This window comes from Stegodyphus dumicola, chromosome 2 (assembly GCF_044657685.1).
Source record: "Stegodyphus dumicola isolate Sdum_Otavi_A_Nest chromosome 2, ASM4465768v1".
In the NCBI taxonomy this organism is placed as follows: domain Eukaryota; kingdom Metazoa; phylum Arthropoda; class Arachnida; order Araneae; family Eresidae; genus Stegodyphus; species Stegodyphus dumicola.
Window position 1 is genome coordinate 87,207,527 of NC_140769.1, and position 22,926 is coordinate 87,230,452.

The 22,926-nt window shown below is 31.5% G+C and overlaps 1 protein-coding gene across 2 annotated transcripts in view; it reads left to right on the forward strand.

The window, feature by feature from the left end:
- Positions 1 to 22,926, forward strand: part of Fs(2)Ket (Importin subunit beta Fs(2)Ket) — a 104,147-nt gene that overhangs the window by 70,997 nt on the left and 10,224 nt on the right. The window contains exons 14-19 of one of the 2 annotated variants that reach the window (XM_035350896.2): positions 4,793 to 4,875; positions 13,442 to 13,549; positions 13,926 to 14,069; positions 14,663 to 14,768; positions 15,430 to 15,544; positions 15,644 to 15,809. In XM_035350896.2, coding sequence (XP_035206787.1) covers positions 4,793 to 4,875; positions 13,442 to 13,549; positions 13,926 to 14,069; positions 14,663 to 14,768; positions 15,430 to 15,544; positions 15,644 to 15,809 — 722 coding nt within the window. Of the gene's footprint in view, positions 1 to 4,792; positions 4,876 to 13,441; positions 13,550 to 13,925; positions 14,070 to 14,662; positions 14,769 to 15,429; positions 15,545 to 15,643; positions 15,810 to 22,926 lie in introns of those variants that run through there. The other variant, XM_035350897.2, reaches the window with a different exon arrangement.

Here is a 22,926-nt window from a genome sequence, read left to right on the forward strand (position 1 = left end):
GTGCTAATCTGAGTAAAAGTTACTTAAACCTAAATTCTACGTATATATCACATAATAAATATTTTTAAAGTGCTTTACAATCAGGGTTGGCAAGTGTTCTTCCAGGTACTTCCTTTCCCTAAAAAAACACTTAGAAATAAATGAAAATAGATTTTTAACCTATTTCACCTAATATAATTAGAACATCTGTGAACTTCTGCATTTTTTAATGATAAATACAAAGCATAAAATTTCGTTGAATCGCATAGCACCATTTTGTTCTGTGACTTTATATTATCTTTCTGGCAGCTTAGAAAATTAATTTTTTAAAAAATTCATTGGGTTTATTTGTAAAGAAATTGAAGACTGTAAATTTTTTATATATTTTTTAACAGTATTTTACTGTCTTCAAAGAAGTAAACCCCAGATTGTTTAGAGAATTTTGAAGTGACCTAAAGCATTCAAAATTTAGTAAAGCAAGCTATAATGAATATGGGAGTGACGCAAAACATCTTACCATATTGAATAAGGCAAGATTTTAGAAATTTTAGATCATTTAAAATATTGAAAGATGACTTTCCATAAAAAGAATTTTCTGAATCACCATAGTGTTTTAGTCGCAAACTCCTCCCCCCCTTCCCCCGCTCATCCCCAAGGCATTAGCAAACTGTGGCTTTCCGTCCTACCTAATTTACTTTTCCCAAGCCTTGGAACAATATGTTTCCCGGCTGATTGTCTTCCAACCTTTCCGATTCCATTAATGCAGTGCGTTCAGGAATTCGCCTTAATTATCACCTCTCTCTCTTTCAATCTTGAAAAACAAGTTGAAAGCAGAAAGAATTTTTCGTCTCTAGCGTGGACTCCTTATTCATTTCTCTCTCAGTAAACCCTTAATGGTTTCGTTAATCTTCCTTTAGCCATTGCTCTTTCTTAATTACTTCAGTTTTCTTATCAAACGTGTGGAGGTAATTGCATTAATTTGCAAAGGTACTCCGGAAGTCAAACGCTTTGGGCCGTGTGAAATTAAAGCCAAAATGGTGATATGTCTCAACGCTGAAATGGCGATATTTTCTGTATTTAAAACCATACTATACATATTTGCTACTCTTTATTACTACTGATTAAAGATTGAGACATGTCATCGCATTGCTAGTTATGACAGTTATACCATCCTTGTTTAGCATCTGTTCTCATTTGCTCTTAACACTTTACAACCGATTGGCTGTTTATTGCCAGTGACCAATAGCCTATTATCGGCTTTTTATCGCCAACGTCTGTCGACTGATCGCCGATTAATCAGTTTTTTTTTCTTGCCACCGCCTACTGAACGATAACCTGTTAATCTGCTTTTTTCTGCCTACGCCTACCAACCAATAGTCTATTAATCGGCTTTTTTTGCCAATGCCTAACAACTGACAGCCTATTAATCGCTTTTTCTCGGGGCTACCTAAAAATAGCCTATCAATCAGTAGCCATGGCGATAACAGTTGCCTTGAGACATATCATCTGCATTTTATTATTAGTACTGAGGTACATTGCTCACTTGCTTTAAGTGCGTTGCTTTGTAAACTCCCACATCTTCACATCGTTTAAAAAAATTTACTGTTCACGATGAACGAAAAAGAGGTACTGGAGAGTTTTATTTAGACGATATATCAGATTGTCCTGACAGTTATTTAGGACATGGAGAATCTGCGGCTGGTCGGACGTGCGTATGCTGTTGAACTGCTAGGGTTCGGTAAAGTGTTAATTGGAAATTTTGTGTACCTCAAAATATCACCTTCATTATAAAATTTTGTAATTGACTATAAATTATGCCAAGCAATTGAAAAAGTATCTGTAAACATGTCCTCTAATGGCCTTGTGATTCCCTGCACATTATGTTAAAAGTATTTCTAGAAATTTTTGGATAGTCTAATGCTCTATTGGTTTTAAAAGGCCGTTTTATGCTCATAAAGTATCCATTGGCAGATTGACGGCTATACTATTGTGGAAAAAGAATAAATTGTGATGTCATTTTCTAAAATTGTGGTACTGAAAATTAGTTTATTCATACAGGGTTGCCACGCTACCTGGAGAACCGGGAAAAGTTAGGGAATTCGAAAATTGACCAAAATATTCAGGGAAAAGTCAGAGAATTTAAGTATTTTTGTCAAAATCTGGAAAAGTCAGGGAAGTTCATACAACGATCGCGCCAAAAAAAGCGATTTTTGCGCCGACGTCGGAAGAGATAACTTTTTTGGCGAATTATGTATCACGTGAGTGTCATTCGGGTAGTTGGCATAGAGCCAATTTTCGCAGCTCCAGTTTGTCTTTTAGAAAGGCAAAGCAACTTTCCCACAACTTTTGGTTTCCAGTACATGTGCAGTGCATGAACTAAAGAAAGTACCTGTTCTCGTATAAAACAAAATGGGTTTAATCCTAGTATATGGTACCATGGAGGTTAGAATCAAAGAATATGTATTGTAAAGAAGGAAAACCTCTCTGCAACAGACGTGGCTCCGTTCCATCATAGAGGGAAACAGCTGTGCATGTCTGATATCTGTCGCCAAAGCTCGAAACCGGTGTCGAAGTTCGAAGGTGACGTTATCAAAAGTTCATAAAATGAATATCCTTTAAAATTTCTTTAACGACTTGCGCTAAAAAGACGTGCCAGGCACGTCGACATGCTTTTGTCTCAAACCGTGAGCGACATGAACACCACGTCGATAAGCATTTATTGCAAAAATGAAAATAATGTGGTGCACACGTCGCCTAACAACGAGATTGTTTATTTCTCTAGTTACAGCTCTGGATTGCACTCGCAGATGCGGAGCGGCATAAATGAGACACTTTACCGCTTGTTATATTGTAGCGCACGGCACCGCAACCGTGAAGTTTAGTCTTAGCGCAAGTGGTTAAACTCTAAAGGAAAAGAAAATATTTTTTGGTGCAAGTAAATTAATTCATGGATTAGTTATTTTCAGGGGGGAAAAAAACTACGAAAATCCGTTTTTAAAATTATTGCGTGGATTTTTCGCAATAATTTTAAAAACGGATTTTCATAGTTTTCTTTTTGTCAAAGAGCGTTTCTTCTTAACACGTGTTTCTCAATTTCCTGTACACATTGCGGGGAGGGAAATTCTGGCTGCCAGGTTCCGTCGCCAAATTCCTTGGCAAATTTTCCCTCCGCATTCTAACGGCGTTATAGCATTTTACTTGAATGGAACGTTTTCTTCTTTACATACATGTTCTTTGGTTAGAATAATAATGGGATTTGGCGACATCATGATGCGCAGTAAACGGGTCATTTTGGTCTTGGCGACAATTTTCAGAATCGTGCCAAAGCCTTACCGTATACTAGAATTTTACCGCAAAATCTTTTTAAACCTTTTTTTTCTTTTTAATAAATACCTTGCCATTTTGCAGTAAAATAAAAAAATAGTAATCAGTCATCTAGGCTAGCCATGTAATATAACTATATTCGCTAAAATATTGTTGATTATTCTAATTCAATTTTTAAGTAATTATTTGTATGTTATTCATATAATTTAATCTTGCTTCTTCCCTCTAAATTTATTTATTATTAGTAAATAATATTTCCAATTTTCAGGAAATTTTCTCTGGCATAATCCTGAAATTAATTATAGCAGTATGATGACATACCATCACGAAATTTAATGCACATATTTTTTCCTTATGTATGCTGCGAAATAAATATAAAATACCTCAATTTATTAAAATAGATTTCTTTCTTTCGTTTAGCTGCAGAATGTCTGCAAAAAAAAAAAAAAAAAAAAAAGCCTTATTTTATTCCAGATTGGGAAGATTCTAATCTCAATCTTCAGTGTAGAAAACAACAACTATTATAATTATATTTGTGTTTTCAAGTGTTAAGGTGCCTTTTAAGAATACACCTCACGCAAATTAAATTTACCTAAAATCTAACCTAACTGTTTAGCATTGCGTTGTGATTTATAAGGACCGGGTTAGCCTCATGTTGAACTGGTGATGATCATTAGTAATAATTAAATAAAACATATATTTGTTATCCAATGTATATATCTTAAATTTTATTAAGTTTCTTAAGTGGAAAACTAAACAAAATTATCAAACAAAGTATACCAAGAATAATTAAGAATAAATGTCCTCTGGGATTTGTTGAATAATTAAGTGAATTTGCTACACAATACAAGTAATACCATAATTAATTTACCTCTTAGCACAGCCAATGTACATTATGCGGATAGACTTGAATTTTCTTGAAACACACCTGGAAAACCTGGAAAAGTCAGGGAATTTCATTCTCCTGTTTGAGTGGCAACCCTGTTCATAGCCAGGATGTGATTCCATAGCCTGTAGGTGTTTGAAAGTGACACAGAAGCTCTGGGGGAAAGGAAATCTCATTCTTTGCACATCTGTTTTTCTCGCAAAATATAACTGTTGTTATTGCAAGGGGGAAAATTCTAAACAAAAATATTTTTTTAGGCTAATGATCCAGAGGTCTGGATTTTGAACATTATTCCTAACTGCTAGAATGTCTCTGGTATCTTTTAATAGATTGGCAGTTATGTGTGTAAAATAACATCTGGTTGGATTTAAACTAAACATGCAAGTAGCATTTTCTATTCATTCTTACATGAAGGCAGTTTCATTTAAATACAGTGATAAGAAATTCTTGCATTGTAATGCATTTAGAAAGTGGGTTTTTTTTTTTTTTTTTTTTTTTAAGTTTTGATCTTTTAGATGCTAATATGTTTATCAAAAATATTTTATTATGGTTTTTCTTTAGTACTTAACAGTTCTATTCACTGATGTTCTCTTTCTCCTTTAGTTTTAGGTGATCAGTTTTTGAAGTACATGGATGCATTCTCACCTTATCTTGCTTTGGGTTTAAAAAACCATGCAGAATATCAGGTAAGTCTTAGATTTCATTATATTTAAGGCATTAATTTTCATGTTAAACATGAAAATATTAATATGCATTGTCAACACATGCTGAAAGGGCCTGAAGCAGTTATCTACTAATAAACAAAAATGCATTTTATTTTCCCTTTTATTAGTTGGCCATATTTGTAAGTTGTAGAAAATACAAATGATTATGAGAATAATGGAAATGCCTATCAGTACTCATATTTTTTATAAATGTGCTCATAAAAAATATTAGATCATAGACTGGTTTTCCTTTAAGATATTTTTTACTAAAAAAATTTTTAGACATTTTTTACTAGAAAATTATTATGTATAAATATTAACATGCATATAACCTTTTGATGGTCATGAACGAGCTGAGTTCGCATTCCACTTACGCACAGAGGATACACACAAATCAGCTCGCGTTACAAATTTGCAACTTGCAGTGCTTTGGAGAGGAAAAAATAGCTTAATCTTGCAACTGCCGAAGGGTTTAACCTAAAGCTGTTAGCCTTCAGTAATTGTGGGCCAGTAGCTCTGAACCTTTTTTTTTTTTTTGTCCCAGTTACTCTTTTCACCACTGATAAAAAAAAAAAGCCATCCCTTCATCTCATTTCTAAACTTCAAAAATATGTATATTTATATTAGATTCAGATTATTTTCTGCAATGCAATTAAACAAATTTCTGCAAACAAATTAAACAACACAAAGCATAGAAAATGTTGGTAAATACTGAAACGAGACCTAAGAGTAGTTGTTTATATTCGTAAATTAAAGCGAAATGATTAACTAAATAAAAGGCTGGCTACAGTCTTCCCTTAAACTTTAAAATTCCACTTTTGTTGAGAAACTCTATTGTAGGCAGTGTGTTGTTTTTTCTGTGATGTAAGTTGTCGGATCATAAACTTACGGTGAGCACAAACTGTTGATGTATTTCTTTGAAGTATCTGTCGCTGAAATCTTCAGAGTGTGAATGTTTCCAAAACTGCAGTATAGCAACATATATAGTTTAAGGTAAAATATCTACATGACACAACAGTAGATCACCAAGTGAAAGCCATTGGGCAGCAAAGCTGATTCGTCGTTGAAAAAGATAAATGTAACTAAGTCATCATTCAGCTCGGTCTAAAGAAAACTTGCATAGCATCAAAGCAATTCTGAAATCTTAAGTAATGGCTCTGATATGAAACGCTAACAATGTAGTAAGTTCAATGAGCACAAATCTTGGAAAATCATTAGGTCATAGACTTTTGCATTATTTTCCGTAAGACAATATAGGAAACATCCAGAGAGGTCTTTTGTGATTGTTTCATATTAACATTCAAACAGGGCAGATGTCTAATGATTTGGGCAGCAGCCGTCTTCTAGTCCTTAATCTAATCTAAAAGAGAGTAGTTTTTGAACTTTATGTAGTTTTCTGCGGCAAATGGCATTTTCTACCATCATGCCGCTTTTCAGGTGTGATGCGAGTAACTTTCAAAATAAAATATTTTTCTACCATGTAGTTTTTTTACTTTCTCTTCAAATTGCTGAGAGTTTAACCTTTTCCGGATGGTTCCCCAATCTGTTAGTTGTTATGAGACGAAGTGTTGAGCTTTTGTTATGTCTTCGTTTGTTCAACTTAATTTTGGTTAAATTTTGGCAATACATTTTTATTCCAATTGACTAAATTTTATCAAATATTAAAGAAAATGCATTCACTTTTATGCTTGGTGAATCATAGAATTAAATATGTATAAACTTTCAGTTTTTAATTATATATATAAACTATGAGAGAAGAATTTTAAAACAAACTTTCATAAACTACAATTAAAATATTTAATATAAAGCAACAAATTTACACAGGCACATCCACACACACGTATACACACATACTTTCAATGAAACTTAAAAATTGTGTTTCTGTGTGATGAATATTGAATCATGGGACCAAGCACAGTTGTACATTATAATCTTTGCACTCGATATAAACTGTTTTTCCCAAAACTGTCTTCTTTTGTGTAGTTTGAGAACAAACAATTTTATCTTCTCATTTTCTTTCTTTCCACTTACGAATGAAATAGAAAATGACTTTCTGAAAGATGGAATCACAAAATGGTATATCTAATGCCCAAAATTCACATTCTTTTCTTGACATGATCTTCTGCGTAATTTGTTCGACTACTTTTAATAGAAACTGAAGTAATGGACTTTTTGTAACATTTTTTACATCGTATAAACAGGGTTCGTACGGTCCTTAAAAGTCCTTAAATTTTTTTAAATCTATTTTTGGTCTTTAAAAGTCCTTAATTTCGGCCAAAATCATCAGAAGGTCCTTAATTTTAATCATCTGAAATTTCGGTTTTGTTTTTACAACTGCTATTTTGAGTGTGAATTATCGTTTTGGAGAAATATTTTTGGCGATTCACTGACAAATGAGATTATCTTTTAAATGGGTTATAACTTGTTCCTATTTCTAATATAAAGGGTGGGGTACTTGGAGTTTCTGAGTGAGAAGTGAAACATAAGAATTTCAAAATTATTTCATTTTTTTTTTCTAATGAAGAGCTTTTAGAAAACTTTCCGCTTTTGTGGATGTGAATTCTTTTATAAAACGGCTTGAAATTTGGTGACTTATCAACATTTCGGCGATTTTAATATCACTTTCTATAGAAAATGTGTAATTCGGAGATCTGGTAATTTTTCATCGATTTTTTTAAAAAAACATTACAACATTGATAAAATTAATTAAATAATGGTAAAATATTGAAATTATATTTAGGAAATAACATTGAAACATTTATATTTTTTGCTGTCATATTATGAAGAAACATTACTTTCCATTTTGGTGACTTATTATGCAGTATTTTGAATATGAAAAATAAACAATATAATAAATGTTATAAAGCACAGTTTACAAAACAGTCCATAGCAAAACCAAAATAGCTATGTAATTAATTAAAAATTTCGTCCTTTCAATTTTTTCATGGTAAAAGTTTTCCCATGTAATTGTTTCAGAATATTCAGAATTATTAAAATATGCATCTCTTTTCTCTATAAAATTAATTTCATACTTTTTCCACTGATTTTTTTTTTTTTTTTTTTTCAAACTATTTCTGGCCTTTTTTCTATTACAGAATTGGTAGGGCTAATTTTTCTTTAGGATTTTAAACATTGCGACTTGGAAAGTTTAGAAGGATTTGAATCCAAGATTTACAGACTCACAATTCTAGGAGGTTCCATTAAAATGCGACAAAAGAAAAAAAAATAATATATTAATTGTATTACCACATAACAGAAATTTTATGATGAATTTCTTACATTGTGAAGAATTTTTGGAAGGACACTGAAAGTATAATGTTTGAATGTTGTACTTTTTTTAACATGTTTATCTAAATTTTCACTAGATACAAGCATCGAAAATACCAAAAATGTTTGTAATCTTTTCGCCTGAACAGGCATTTATAAAAAAAGATTTTTTTATTAATAAAGAAATTGAAAACTGACAACTTAAAAGATTCACCTTATACGTCTCGATGGATCATACACAGGGCTGGCGCTGGGCTTTTTCCCACCTGATGAAATATCTGTGGTTCCTAAATTCTGCGGTCTAGTGCCTCCCTAAATTCTGCTCCCACTCCCTGTCCTAAATTCTAAAAGTTTTGCCATTTCTAAATATTGTTGCTCGGCGTGTCACTAAAATCTAAAAATTCTGCCTCATCGGCTCATACCAGCCTTTACCACATATCATTTCATATTTATTCTGAATGTTTATGTTACTAAAGAAATAAAATTAGTAGCTTTTCCTTTATATTCTAAATGCATTTGGTTTTTTAGAATAACAGAAATCTTTAATTCACAAAATTCTGATGTGAACAGGAAACATATTGAAAGAAACTGAATACATATGCAAATTAATCAGTTGTTTAGAATTTTAGCCTTTACTATAGCTTTCCCTTTCCATTTCGTCACCATAATGCAAATCAGATAGTTTTTAAACTGAGATTTTTGGATTGTAAGACAAAGTTTCTGTCCTCCACTTGGATGTTGCCTTAGTTCCTTCTATGTGGATAATTTGTAATTATTCATCTTTGCATTATCATTGCTAATATTTGAATTTGTTACTACAATAAAATTACTGAGTCACCTTAGGTTAAATTTTATTGTGTAGTCTTTGAATACTAGTCTACATTTTTAGTTTGAATTTGGCTGTTCTTGTTTACTTGCATCACCAAAAGCTGTAGTTTATTTTGTCAACATAACATAAGGATGTGCCTGTATGTTCCAAGTTCTTTTTAAATAAGAGTTTTATTTAAATCTTTATGTGATGCTGTAGCTACCTTCAGACATAATGATAATTTTCTTCTTGTCTATCAGAGGTTTTGGATTATTTAACTTTTACCAGATCACGTAAAATCTCTTTACACTGTTGAGAGACTACAAGTTAGGAGATAAAACATGCAGAAACTAGTGGGAACATTGGTTTGTGTATTGAAACAGATTTCTAATTGTTAGAAAAGATGTTTAAAGAGAAGAAAATTGTTATAAATTAGCTAAAATGTCTAGGAAGACTTCGAATTAAAAAGATGCATAAATATTTTGTTATGTCATGTAATACATTGTTATGTAATTATCCTAATACTGTTTAAGAATCAGTGTCATAAATTACATTTTGAACTGTGAAATGTTATTAGATTGTAATTTTAATAATGGCCATGTAAATCTGTAACGACTGAGGGTATTTAACTACACTCTTTAGAGACATTAGGTATTTTTTTGAAGCAGGAAAGATGAAAAATATGCTAAGCCTTCGCCGGGAATCAAATTGCGAACCTCTTGAATACAAGCTGAGTGTGCAGACCATCACACCATGAAGACATGCCAAAAAATACGGGAGAAATACCTTATACACTAATTGCTTCAGACAGACGAAGCACAACCTAACTTTCAAAACTTGCCAGCAGTGCCTACAACAGGCCTACAGGTTTTTTTTTATTAACAGGTCTCTCTCCCGGCAAGCAGCAGCACTAGCAACAGCTAATCTTCTGTTACAAATCATGCTGATTATGATTTTCTCATTTTAACCTATGCCATTTGACATAAAATTTACCTGCTATTTACTAAACCTCTAGACTGAGTAAGTACATGGCAAAATGAGTCATAAAGGAAAAAATCAGCATAAAGCTGTTAATAAAATGTAAATGAAATGCCCCCAATCTTCTTTCAAATATGTCCAACTATTATACGTGTAAAATATTTAATGCTATTTGATAAACTTTATAATGTGGATTTCATTCTCAGATTTGTTTTAAAGTTATGTTTAATAAGAATGCACCCTACTCACGGATCTATTTTATTCTTAGAATGTTATTACAAAAGTGAAGTCAGAAATAAGCTGATTGAATTGAATTTTTTTTAGCTCCTATTGGCTGATAGGTCCTTAATTTTTTTTCATTAATGGTCCTTAAAAGTACTTAATTTTCATGTGCAGAAATGTGTACGAACCCTGATAAACCATGAACATTGTAGATCGTAATGTCAAAGAATCCAAAGAGTAATTTCTGATATTATTTGAAAGGTTTTGATGGATATTGCATCTCTAATATCCACTCCTTCCATCTTTTTGTTTCATACAGAATACAATCATTCATTCATACATAGAAAAAACCCTACTGTACATGCAAAAAGAAGAAACTTAACTAAAAACTTCAGTGATATGAGATACTGCTCCTTCTAAAAGCCACTTGAAAGGAATATAAACAAAAATGCCTGTGCATAAAGACCCAGTATGCGTGTTTACATTATTGAAACTCTCTATCTGCTGTTAAGAAGCAAATGGAAAAGACCAAGGTCAAATTTCAGGCATCATATTACCATTTTTCTTGATAGTATGGGCATAGGGGGCCATCTATTAGAATCAAAGATATTTTACTTTTGTTCCATATGATTGTTACATATATGTTAACAGCCATTAAGTCAAGCACTGATCTTCTAAGCTATTGGTGAACTACTGTGGCTTATATGACACACGTTTCCTGAAACGGTTAAAAAGTAACGTTAGGTATTGTATCATTAGCATATTTTTTGAAACTTTCATTCAGAACTTCTCCAGAAAAATATATTCTTTACCACGAATGACTGTGCGTTCTATCTTTAATTGAATCCGGGCAGTATTTCATGTCAGAGGCTCTTTATCCTTAAGTTTTTATGTTTGCATTATTTTAATAACTTCTGTGTAGATATGTAATTTATTCAGTATTTAAAGTTCTACTAATTGTCTTAAGCTAACAATTTTAAATTTTCAAACATTCTTAGGTTTTTAACTGATTATAAAATTTGTAGAGAAGTTTATTCATTGTTTTTGATGATTATAGATGCAAAAGGCATGTCACTGAATGCCTAACTGTTTAAAAATATTTTAAATATAGTTTTGGCATATTGAGCACACTAGGAGGCATACATATTTTGAGGAACATTTTCTCAATAACCAATCTTATGATATTTGACCCTTTGCACTCCGTTGTCGCCGATAGTATGCCATTCAAATATGAACTTTAAATCCACTTAAAAAATAAATAAATAAATAAATAATAGTGTTACTACTACAACAGCATTTTTTTTTTTTTACCTTACTAGAGCACTTTTGTATAAACTGTTGGGTGTTTATCAGTGCAACATCTTTATAATTCAAATCTTCTCTTTGTTAAAACTTTCCCTCTCCTAGATAACTGGCCTCTGGCAGCGTAGCAATCGGGGACCAGTTATTCATGGTTGGGATATATATAAACTGATGTGTTTATCTTAGCATATGTTTTGTGTTTAATGTTTTCTCTATAAATTGATGTGTTTATCTTAGCGTATGTTTTGAGTTTAATGTTTCAATAAATGTTTTCTCTTTCATTTCAAAATGTTGAAAACCCTTGTGTAGTAAAAATGAAATGTATGCTGTAAAAGGCAGAAAATAGGAAAGAGATGTAAAGCTAGTGAATTTTGTGGCCGTTGCCCCTGCAAACCCAAATGAAGATGGGGGTATTGATTTAGAATTAGACCATGACAAATTACAAAACACAAAATTTTCATATTGTTGAAGATTTATAAACTTGTTTTTATGTAATGTAGCTAAGAAATAAACATTCAGTTTTATTGCAACAACTGTATTTTTTTGTGTTATATATGTATACTTGTAACTAATATAATGCTGGAGTCGCTAGATTGGAGTACAAAGGATTTAAAGTAAATTTGGAATGTTCTCTTGATTTATTTCAGTGCTTTGATTTACAACTATTGTAACTGTTCTTTTTGCAGTTTTATATCTTTTCATAATGAGATTTATTGTGTTCTTGTACTTAGTTGCATAGTTTGTAAAACTTGATTCATTCTTTTTTGAAAGTATTATACTATTTTCAAGGAACAAAATATTTTAACTTTCTTGATGTTTTTATACTAGGCATAAGGCTTCATTGTTCTAAACTGTTTGCTGAATATCGGATGAGCATAAGTGTCTAAATGCATTTCATCATTGGAAGCATAAGTCTAAATGCATTCACTTACATGCAGTAGAATTAATGAACTTTTTTAGAAAAATTACATTACAAAATATAAGCTTCGATAAATAATCTTAAAATTGAAAACATCACAATATACATAAGGTCAACTGGAACATTCTGTCCATTTGAGAAGTAAAAGAATGCATTATTTATACCTTTAGTAATATTTATTGTAGTATAATTCCTGTCTTTACTTTTGACCTCGTGCCAACATGGTGGAAATTTATAGATACCGTTTTTGAAAATGTCTTGTTCTTAGAGGCAAAGAACTTGAGTAATGCTTAGTTTACATCTGCTTCAGTTTTGAATTTTTTCCTTTCAAAAAATTTTGGCAAGAATAAAAAAAATAATTGTAGGGTAATAGATTGGAGAGTATTATGGTTTTAAAAGAATTTCACAGCCTAGCTCTGCTCTTTTTCTGATGGGTCACCTCAGTAGCATATGGTCTGGCAGTTATTAGTATGCAGCATGAAAGGCTTCCAATTCAACATCACCACCCTCTTTTCTTTGACTTTGTTTAAATTATCCATTTACTGACTTTATCTCTCCGAATTGAGGATTTTTTATCCAGAACTAGCATAAAATTTCTCAGATCACCTTCGAATTGTGTCATCAGTTAGCACTATCTCTATATAACGAGCAAAAATTTTATAAGCATAATATGGTGATAATGTTTTTGCAAGTTCTTTCTTGGCACTGAAATGAAAGCCACAACTCATGCTAAAATTATGCAACATCAGCAGAAAACCCATATTTAAATATCCCCTTTATTCATGTTCACTCCGTATTGGTAGTAACAAAATATAAGGAGGAAAAGTGCACTTTGAAAAAGATGCAGAAATTTGGGAGACCCTAAAAGAATTGTACGTTATTAGGCTGGTTTTAAGCCTGGTAAAGCAAAATACTGCTTATCACAAAAAGCTACTAATTTTATCATTGAAAACAAATGATTTTTCAGATCTGTTTGAAATATATCTGCGTAAACCCTAATATGTCAGTAAAATTTTGTGTGCATATATTTAATGTGTTCTTTTTACTTATAGGTTTGTAGTGCGGCAGTTGGTTTAACTGGAGATATTTGTCGAGCACTTTCTTTAAAAGTTCTTCCTTATTGTGATGATATCATGACATTGTTAATGGAAAATCTATCGGTAAGTGTCATAATGAATAAGTGTTTACTGCTTTCTTGTATTTTAAATAGTTTGGGTTATGTAGTTTTTTCTTGTGTTCAGATTTTTAACTTGAATTTTTCAAACTGCTTGAATTTTTCATAACAGTTAAACAATTTAAAGCTTTTTCTCCTTTCCCCCAATCTTTTGAAGTATTGTAACTAAAATTTTTTTTATATAGGGTATTGGTAAATAATTTATTTTAATTTGTCACGCTTTATATTATGTCTGCTTTGAATATGATTTCATAATTTCTGTGAGTATAATTGCTGCTTTCAGTTTTAAATAAATATTTTAAAAATTATGACTCCCTTTTTTATACTTTTATTCTTAATAAGTTATACTTTTTCTCTTTTAGAATGCTGGTGTTCATAGATCTGTTAAACCTCAAATTCTCTCAGTATTTGGAGATATTGCACTTGCGATAGGTCCTCATTTTAGGAAATATTTAGATATTGTAATTCAAACTTTACTCCAAGCATCTCAGACTCAAGCTGAAAAGGTACTGAAACATGCACATTTTTTATTTTAAAATTATTTTAATTTTCAGTTGCTCTTCTTTGAGAATTTGTTTTCTATTAATTTTATCCTAAGCAGATTAAATGCCGAGACATTTTAAAGATTTTTCTCGTTTGCTTAAATAATCAAAGTGCAACAATGTAAAAATTAAATGTGTTATACTGTTTCCTCAAAAGTTCTTTCTCGCAATATTTCATGAGCAGCTAAAAAACAGGCTAACATTTGGAGTAGTAAATATGAAAGTTATTTAGTGGAGTGCCAATATTAGTTCCTTATTTTTGCACACAGTATTCTTATTCCAACTACTTATTTATATTAAGTAAAAGACAGAAAAGAAATTAGAGGTGTGTGTGGTTTTGAGGATCAAATGATAAGGTATTCTCTGTTGGATATTCTGATAAGTGAACATTAACGTGGCCGGTAATTTATTTTTTATGGACATTTAAAGTAATCAAAGAATGCAGTATTTTGAATAAGCCAAAAAAATTAGGAAATATAAATGCATTAAATATGATCGCATGCAGTGTTATTGCTTCTGTGATTTATCTGTTAAATTAAAAATTTTATTCTTTATAGAATGACTATGACATGATTGATTATGTAAATGAATTACGTGAAGGGTGCCTTGAAGCTTATACTGGTATTATTCAAGGTCTGAAGGGTGATCAATCTACACCTAGCTGTAAGTGTAACAGTAATAGTTTCTATAATTTTCACATTTCTTTTATGTAAAAAAGTTTCATGTTGCATTAATAATGCTTTTTTAAGAAATGCTGAGTTAAATAATAATTTTTCAGATTTGCTACTGAAAAATAGCAGTCATTTGTAAAGGTAGTGTATAAAATGTGATCAAATGTTAAATTAAAAATTATGAATCTTGGGAAACAAAAATAAACATTAAAAGGTGCTGCAAGCACCTTAGTAGAAGCTGTTGAACATCTGCATAAATTATTTAGGTAACCGTATCCAATGTAAGTTGCAGTCCGAAAATTCACCAAATCACCTTTATTTCTGTAAAAAATTGCCAGACTGCTAATATGGGTTGCACTAATACTTAAGTACCTAAAATTTAATCTTTTTTAAAAGTTGTTCCAATGTTTTTGATATTTATTAAGTTATCTAAAATACTATTAATTGGAAATTTGTTTGTAGTCCACCCCCTCTCAAAGTTAAGACTTGCCACTTTTAACTTTTATAGATTTCAGTAGATGCTTATTTTATTTTTATTCTGATGTGTGTTCTTATTGATATATGCTTTTATAAATGTTAACTGTTTTGGATTTTAATGTTTTTTTTAATAGCAGAAGTTCAATTTTTAAAGTAAAATTTTTTTAATGTTTTAGCTGAAGTTAATGTAGTTCAACCCCACGTTCCCTATATAGTGCAGTTTATAACACATATAGCCCAAGATCCTGATCACTCGGATGGCACTTTAGCTGCAAGTGCAGGTGTTATAGGGTATTTATAAAGATTGCATTCTCACTTTTTGTGTACCATATTAATAGTTTGATGTTTAAGAACATGCATCTAATAGAGTAACTTTTTTCTCCTGCCCAGAGATCTATGTCTTGCATTTGGTCAAAGTATGCTACCACTTCTAGATAATGAAATAATAAATGATCTGTTAACTAAAGGTAGACGTTCAAAAACTTCCAAAACTAAAACTTTAGCAACTTGGGCTACTAAGGAAATACGGAGGCTAAAGAGTGCTGCTTCGTGGTAAGGGCCTGTTCTGTTTCTTACAATATAGCTTTATCTTGATTTCAGTCTATTTTTTAATCAACATTATCATCTCAAATGATAGTTTATCATTTATATACAAGATTGATTTGAATTTTGCATGTTTTACTGTATATTTCATATTTTATTGCATATTTATATAATTTACATATTTTACTATTATCTTCATGCATGCAAAATTATTATAATCACTTCTTGTATTTAGATTGTTTTTAATATTTTAACTTAAGTAATTATTTTCTATTTACAATCAAGTCTCATTAAAATGCAGTATGTTTATAAAGGTAGTTAGTTACATGCACCTCAAGTCTTATTATTATAATTATAAAGTTAAAGCTGTCCTTGGTGGTGTTTCATGATTTTTTGAGAAAGTAGGCTTTCTTGTAAGTGTTGTAACTCCATGGCAATTTAACTGTAGTATGGATATCTTCTAAACAGTAGCAGGTTGTGTGTCTGGCATGCAATAGTGTTGCAGGTTATATTGCAAATATCTTTTAACCTGCATAGCTTCATAGTTAAGACCCATCTTTGTAGAAGCAATGTCCTGTACAATTAACAGGCTTTCTTCTATTTGTTCAGTTTGAGAAGTATGTATTTAGTTCAGAATGTCTTGTTAGATTTCAGAAATCCAGGGAATCACACAAAGAAGCCAAATTTAAAAGGAAAAAATCATAAATTTTTTAATAAAAATTTTAAACCCCAAACTAATTATCACATGTAAATGCTAGTACCATACTTTAATAGAAATACCAATGTCAGGTCCATATATTCACTTAGATATCAGATTGCAATATGAACACTCTTTTAAAAACTTCCATTCATCTGCTATTCAATATGTGGTAAGGCATTGCACCATTCCAAGCATTGACAGGCACAGGAGTGTTCAGTTTTTTCTCAGCATCATCTTAATCATAAAACCAAATCCAGTCATCTTATTACCTGCCACCATCCTTAGCAATAATTAAAAAGAAATTTTGTAGTAATATCTAAAATTAATCTTGATTCAACTTATTTCCCCTTTGCTAAGTTCGATTTGTCAGTTTCATCGGCTTCTCTATGATCAAGTAGTTTGATTAAATGTTCTCTCGGCTTTTTTTTTTTTTTTTTTTACACTTAAGTTATTATATAAATAGGTTTTGATATAGTTTAGGATTTTTTTCATTGTGCAGTAAAAATTTTAGTCAATTTTTGTAGGATATGGTTATTATATTGTGCATATATGTCTACCTATTTATTTTAACAGTACACCATTCGCAATGTTGCATTTTTTATTTTGCAGTATTTTGATTTATGTGCAGTTTAGTTATTTATCTCATGTATGTAGGACAGAATCGCATAATCATGCGTTTTAAGAACTTTGATTACTTTCACCTGTACATTGGATACCGCTTACAGAGTTGCAAACTCTCCCGATTTTCGACCGCTCTCCCGCCAACCCGATTTCAATATATTTCTCCCGACATTTTGTTATTCTTAAAATTTCTCACGATTTTTATGGAACTTGGCTTAATACTTCGTTATATGAACAATATGAATTCGTTATATGGATTTTAATCCAGAATCTTCAGAAATTGAGTGCAGTTTACTTTCTGTCTCCACTTTAGTGGGATATTTGACAGGCTTTAATATAGTACAGCTAATTATTAATATAGTACAGCTTAGCACTTGGTGCTGATAATGCACCAGTATTGGTAGGCTTGAAAGACTGGTGTTGCAGGCATCTTAAGAAAGGAAAATTCAGATTTGCAGATTATGAGGTGCACACGTCACCTCTTAAATTTAGCAGCTGAAAAAGGGGCAGCTTCATTACCAATAAATTTGGATGAACACATTGTTGATATTTGTTATCTTGAAAGGAGTTCTAAAAGGAAGGAAAAATTGAAACAGTTCCAACAGCTGCATAACAGCAGTTTACAATTAGAAAACTTGGATGAAGTTATGAAATCAGCTAGGATTGACACCTGGTGGAGTTTAATTGGAAAACTGAAAGGTGCTGATGGAATTTTAAAACATAGTGAAATGTCTAGAATTATATTGGCCATCTTGACAGTTTCCCATAGTAATGCAGAGTGTGAAATGATTTTCAGTGTTGTTGCAAAAACAAGGACTAAATTTAGATTTAATATTGGTGATGGCACATTAGAAGAACGGCAATTGCTATGAACAAAATTATGAAATTTCTTAACGCAATCAAAATCTGCCACTGTTCATAACATTTGTACGAAAACTGATTAAAGAGTCCCCACCTTTTTTGTTTTCTTATCTTAAATGATGCAAGTAATAAAAATGTTTTTTATGTGTAAAGCATTTTTGTGTTGCTTGCATTTAAGAATTAGTTACTATTCAAAGTTAATTCATAATTAAAAACTATATTTTTATCATTTAAAAAGTCTTTTTAACATTGTGAAAAATCTCCTGATTTCTTAAAAAAATTTCTGGATTTTTGAGTGTCATAGGTTGGCAAGTATGCGCTTAATATGATCATGTCTGTTGATTGTAATAAGTGGTTGAGTTTTGTATGTGGTGCTGGGTTGAATGCAGGATTTCATTCAAATAGGGGAATACATCAGAGAATATTTTCAGAGTGGGAGATTCTCTATTTTTAAAGACTTACTTTATATAAGATTTCAATAAATTTTTGATTGGAATGTGCACATACCTAAACCTCTCTCCTTTCATATGGCCCTGCTGTTGAAATTAATACTCTTTTTTGATATGTTGTTTAATATGCAAGTTATGTATTTTTTATTAAAAATTTCATTATTTTTTCCGTAGATGATAAAAGCTGTCTTAATTCAGAAAAATTTCAACATGTTATGCAAATCAGTACATTTAATTGCATGTTTCCTGTTAGTAACATTTCAACAGCAGTCTTTAAGACACAACATAGCTTGTAACTTTCTGTTCCTCCACTTTTAAGTTCAAGCAGTCTCAGCAATTTTTAGTGCTTGTCGAGACTGCTGCTGCTGGTACAGGACCAGGATTTTCATCTTCGGACTCACTTACATTTTCACTAATTCCTTTGTTGTCTCTGATTTTGGTATAGCATCCTATTGCTTCAACAGTTCTTTATCTTAAGCTTTATTCTTTCCATTTGGACATTTTGAGTTACAGCCAAACAATAAAAGCACAATGTGGATGGGTGAACTGAACGAACTATATGAGGGGAAAAAAATACAGTTTTCTATATAGATTCTCCCAGCTGCTCTAAGCCAGTTCTGACAAACATCGTCCCACTCACCCCCAAACAGGATTGGTCCAGATAAGAAAATTCTAGCATTTGCAGCTCCACGTGTGTGAATTGGCCTTGAATGAAATCGCTGGCTTTGAAACACTTTCATGGTTTTTGACAATTCCTTATAAGAAAGTTCGAATATTTGCACCTCCATGTGCAAAAGTGAGTGGACTTGAACAAAATTGCTATACTTGAAACACAAACTTGTTGTTTTTGATTTTACAATTTTAAAAGTGATTTGTATTTTATAAGCAGTAGTGTTAATTTTATTAACCGGTTATTTTGTAGTGATATTGTATTTAAATTCATTCCTGGAATTTTGATTTTATAAGGCAGTGATTATTAAGTGATATCCACTGTAATAACCATTAAGTCAAAATCTTTGATATATGTACAGTGCATCTGTAAAGTCATGGTGCACTTTTGTTCGGTCACAGGAAAGCAAGAAAACAAGAAATGTGAAATCTTCACCAAACAAAAGAAAACCTCTTTAAGTTTCATACCAATTCAGTGCAGTTCAATGTGGGCTCCATCCATGCCATCACAGTCTACTCCGCAAAGAAAAATGGTCCTATCACTTTTGCATCAGGCCACACTACACGTTCACTTTAGGGCTGTTATGTTCTTACTCTACGTAGGCACAAGGATTTTCAGGAGCCCATATTCGAATGTTATGGCAATGAACATGTCCACTAACATGGAATGTCGTCTCATCGGTAAACACAATCTTTTGCAGAAATTGGGTATCATTGTAAATATCATGAAGCATATCTGTAGCAAATGCAAATCGTTTCGGTCTATCCGTCGGTTTGATAGCGTATAACAGCTGCAGTTTGTAACAGCTTCTTAAGGTAACTTCCATATAGCCTCAACAGACTCATCACTAACCGATGGCCTGCCAAAACGGGGTTTGTCCAACATCCTGCCGGTATCCTTCAACTTAAATTTCATTTACTTAACATGTCTAATCTGTTATTACTAATCTTATCTAAATATTTTAGTAAAGATAACATCTGCATTTTATTCTTTCTTTGCAACTACATCCATGATTCAACCAGTGGATATCAGAAATTTGCATTGTTTGAAATACAGATACAGTCAAAAGTCGTTAATCCAGACTCCTCGGGACTTCGGCGATTCCGGATTATCGATTTTTCCGGATTATAGATCATCAGTTTAAATCTGGTAAGATGGCATGCAGAAATTACAAAATTAAAAATATGAAACCGTAATTTATGAAATAAAGAACAATTATGATCTAAAGGGTATCAAAATTTATAAAAAGAAAAAGTTTAATATTTATTTGTTTACTTTATTAAACATTTCCTTCAATGTAAGTTGCTTCGTTTCATGTGATAATACTTTCTCTTTAATTCTATTAAACAGACATAATTTCTTGTTTAGTTACAAAGTTCCGCTGTTCAAGTCCTATAATTGCTGTGTTGAGAATACCAACTAATTTGTCAATCGAAATGTTTTCGTTTTCAATAACCTCTGGGTCACTTTCTTCACTATCGGAAGCGAATTATGACGACGAGGAACTTGATTTAAATCATATCAAAGACGGAAGACATCGAGATGAAATACTACACTTAGTACGGAATTATAAACCAAATAAAATAAAAACATCTACCCTGAAGATAAGGATAGTGCTGACAGATTAACTTCCAATCCGCTGGGTGAAATTGATAAACAGATTTTGGATTTCAAAACATACTTTCGCTTTGTAGATACAAATTACATATTAGTAAATATATATCGGAAATTGTATTTGACATAATCTTTCTAATCTATCATAATCTAATAATGACGTTTCTGCCCCCCCCCTGCCGCAGAGCAGTGTGAAATTGATAAACAGATTTCGGATTTCAAAACATACTTTCGCTTTGTAGTAAATATATATCGGAAATTCTGTTTGACATAATCGAAAGTTCAAGCTTACTTTTATAAAATTGCTCTAACAGTCTGCAAAAAATAATAAGCCGGATCCAATTCGAAGATTAAGGAACAACGCATTCTGCAACGTTAACTGAATTAGATAACTTTAGCTTAACGTATAACTCCGTTACACATTAAACGCGCATGCGCACAAACATATTCGCAGCCATAAGGGTCTCACGCGCTCTCGTAAACGCCTGTGCGCATGCATGAATATGACGCATGCGCAGAAAGTTTGTAGCTTTGAGGTCCGGATTATAGATCATTCCGGATTATGTGTGTCCGAATTAGCGACTTTTGACTGTATAAAATACTCATTTGAAAATCTATGAAGACCATCTAAGTATTCTTAAAACTTGTAATATAAAATGTGCAGTTTGGAGTATTGAGGTTACAAGGAGGTGTGCATGCATATTTTTAGAATGTTTGATACATTTTGTAACCAGTGACCAAATTTCATGATGATTATAATAACCATGAATTTTAATGTCTGAAAATATTACAAATAATATTTTCCAATAGAATATATGAAAAAGACATAGCTGAAGTCTTCCATTGCTATGATAATCTTTCAGTTATCAATCGATGACAAAACAGTTTCCAACAATTAAAAATTCATTCTTACCCCAAAAGTGCAAATCATATGACTTGAATGGAAAAGACCCACAAAATTTTCCAATTAATGAAATGTGCCAAGAATTCCAAATAGGATATAACTAATTCCATGACAGTGCCCCAATCATCTGTCAATGAGCACACGGTGAAATTCATAGTGTGCCTGGTTTTAAACCAAAAGTTATCAACACTAAGTTTTGAATAGTTGTTGTAGTTTGTTGAGAATTCAGTCATTTATTAGTGGAGCTCTCGACTTGGCAGTTACGTAACTTAGAATCAATAGAATAGAAATTTGTAACTGCATATGAAATTGCTTATCTGTTAAATAAAATTTAGTGTTAACAAACACACACACACACACAAAAAAAAAAAAAAAAAAAAAAGAGAGAGAGACAAATTAAAAATCAAAATTGTTTTTCAATTTACATTAAAAGAAATGCTTACTGAAACAAAATAAGCATTTAATATATACTTTTTTTGTAATTTTTTCGTCCCCTTAATGACACAAAAGTGCTCCATTATTTCACAAACAGCCATTTGCGATTTCTGTATGTCATTTTGCTGTATTTAAATTAATGTTTCCAAATCCTTAACTTTCCAGAGTTATTGAAGTCTTAATGATTCTGGATAATCTCGGACTTTGCACTATAAAACAAAAGTTTATATGTCAAATGGAAGTTTCTCTGTATATAAAATGGAAATTTGTTCAGTTATACGTATATGTAATGCTTCTATCAATTCTCTCCTTAAATGTCAGTGAAAGTGTGGTTAGGGATTTATCATAGTAGTTCTAATCCGAACTGTGTAATATAACTAAATTTATCCAGCCAACAAAATATAATAAATGCCGGCAGTATTATTTGAAATACAAGTTGTTTTATAATGCAGTTCATTTTATAACTTGATTGGATAATTTTAGGAATAATGTGTAACACAGTACGGATAAGGCTGCCTTTGCATAAATAGAAGAAATCTTGTTTTTATAGTTTCATGATGTCTTTTTAGGAGGATAAATATGAAATAATTCAGATAAATTCATTGAAAGCAAAGTTAAGTCATAATTTTATTGGTAAATAATTAAAAAGAATATACCTATTCAAAATATGTACGCATTAAACATGCAGGAATGCAAGTTGCCAGAAGGGTTTGTTTTAGGCTCATTTTAATTCATTTCCATTATTGGGATGAAATCTGAAGTAGTATTCTGCACTGCCCCCCCCTGGGTATTGTAATAAGGTTTATTTCAAATGGGAATAATTTTAATAAGAAAATGATTCCATCAGCATTGGCTTATTATTTTATATTATCAGTT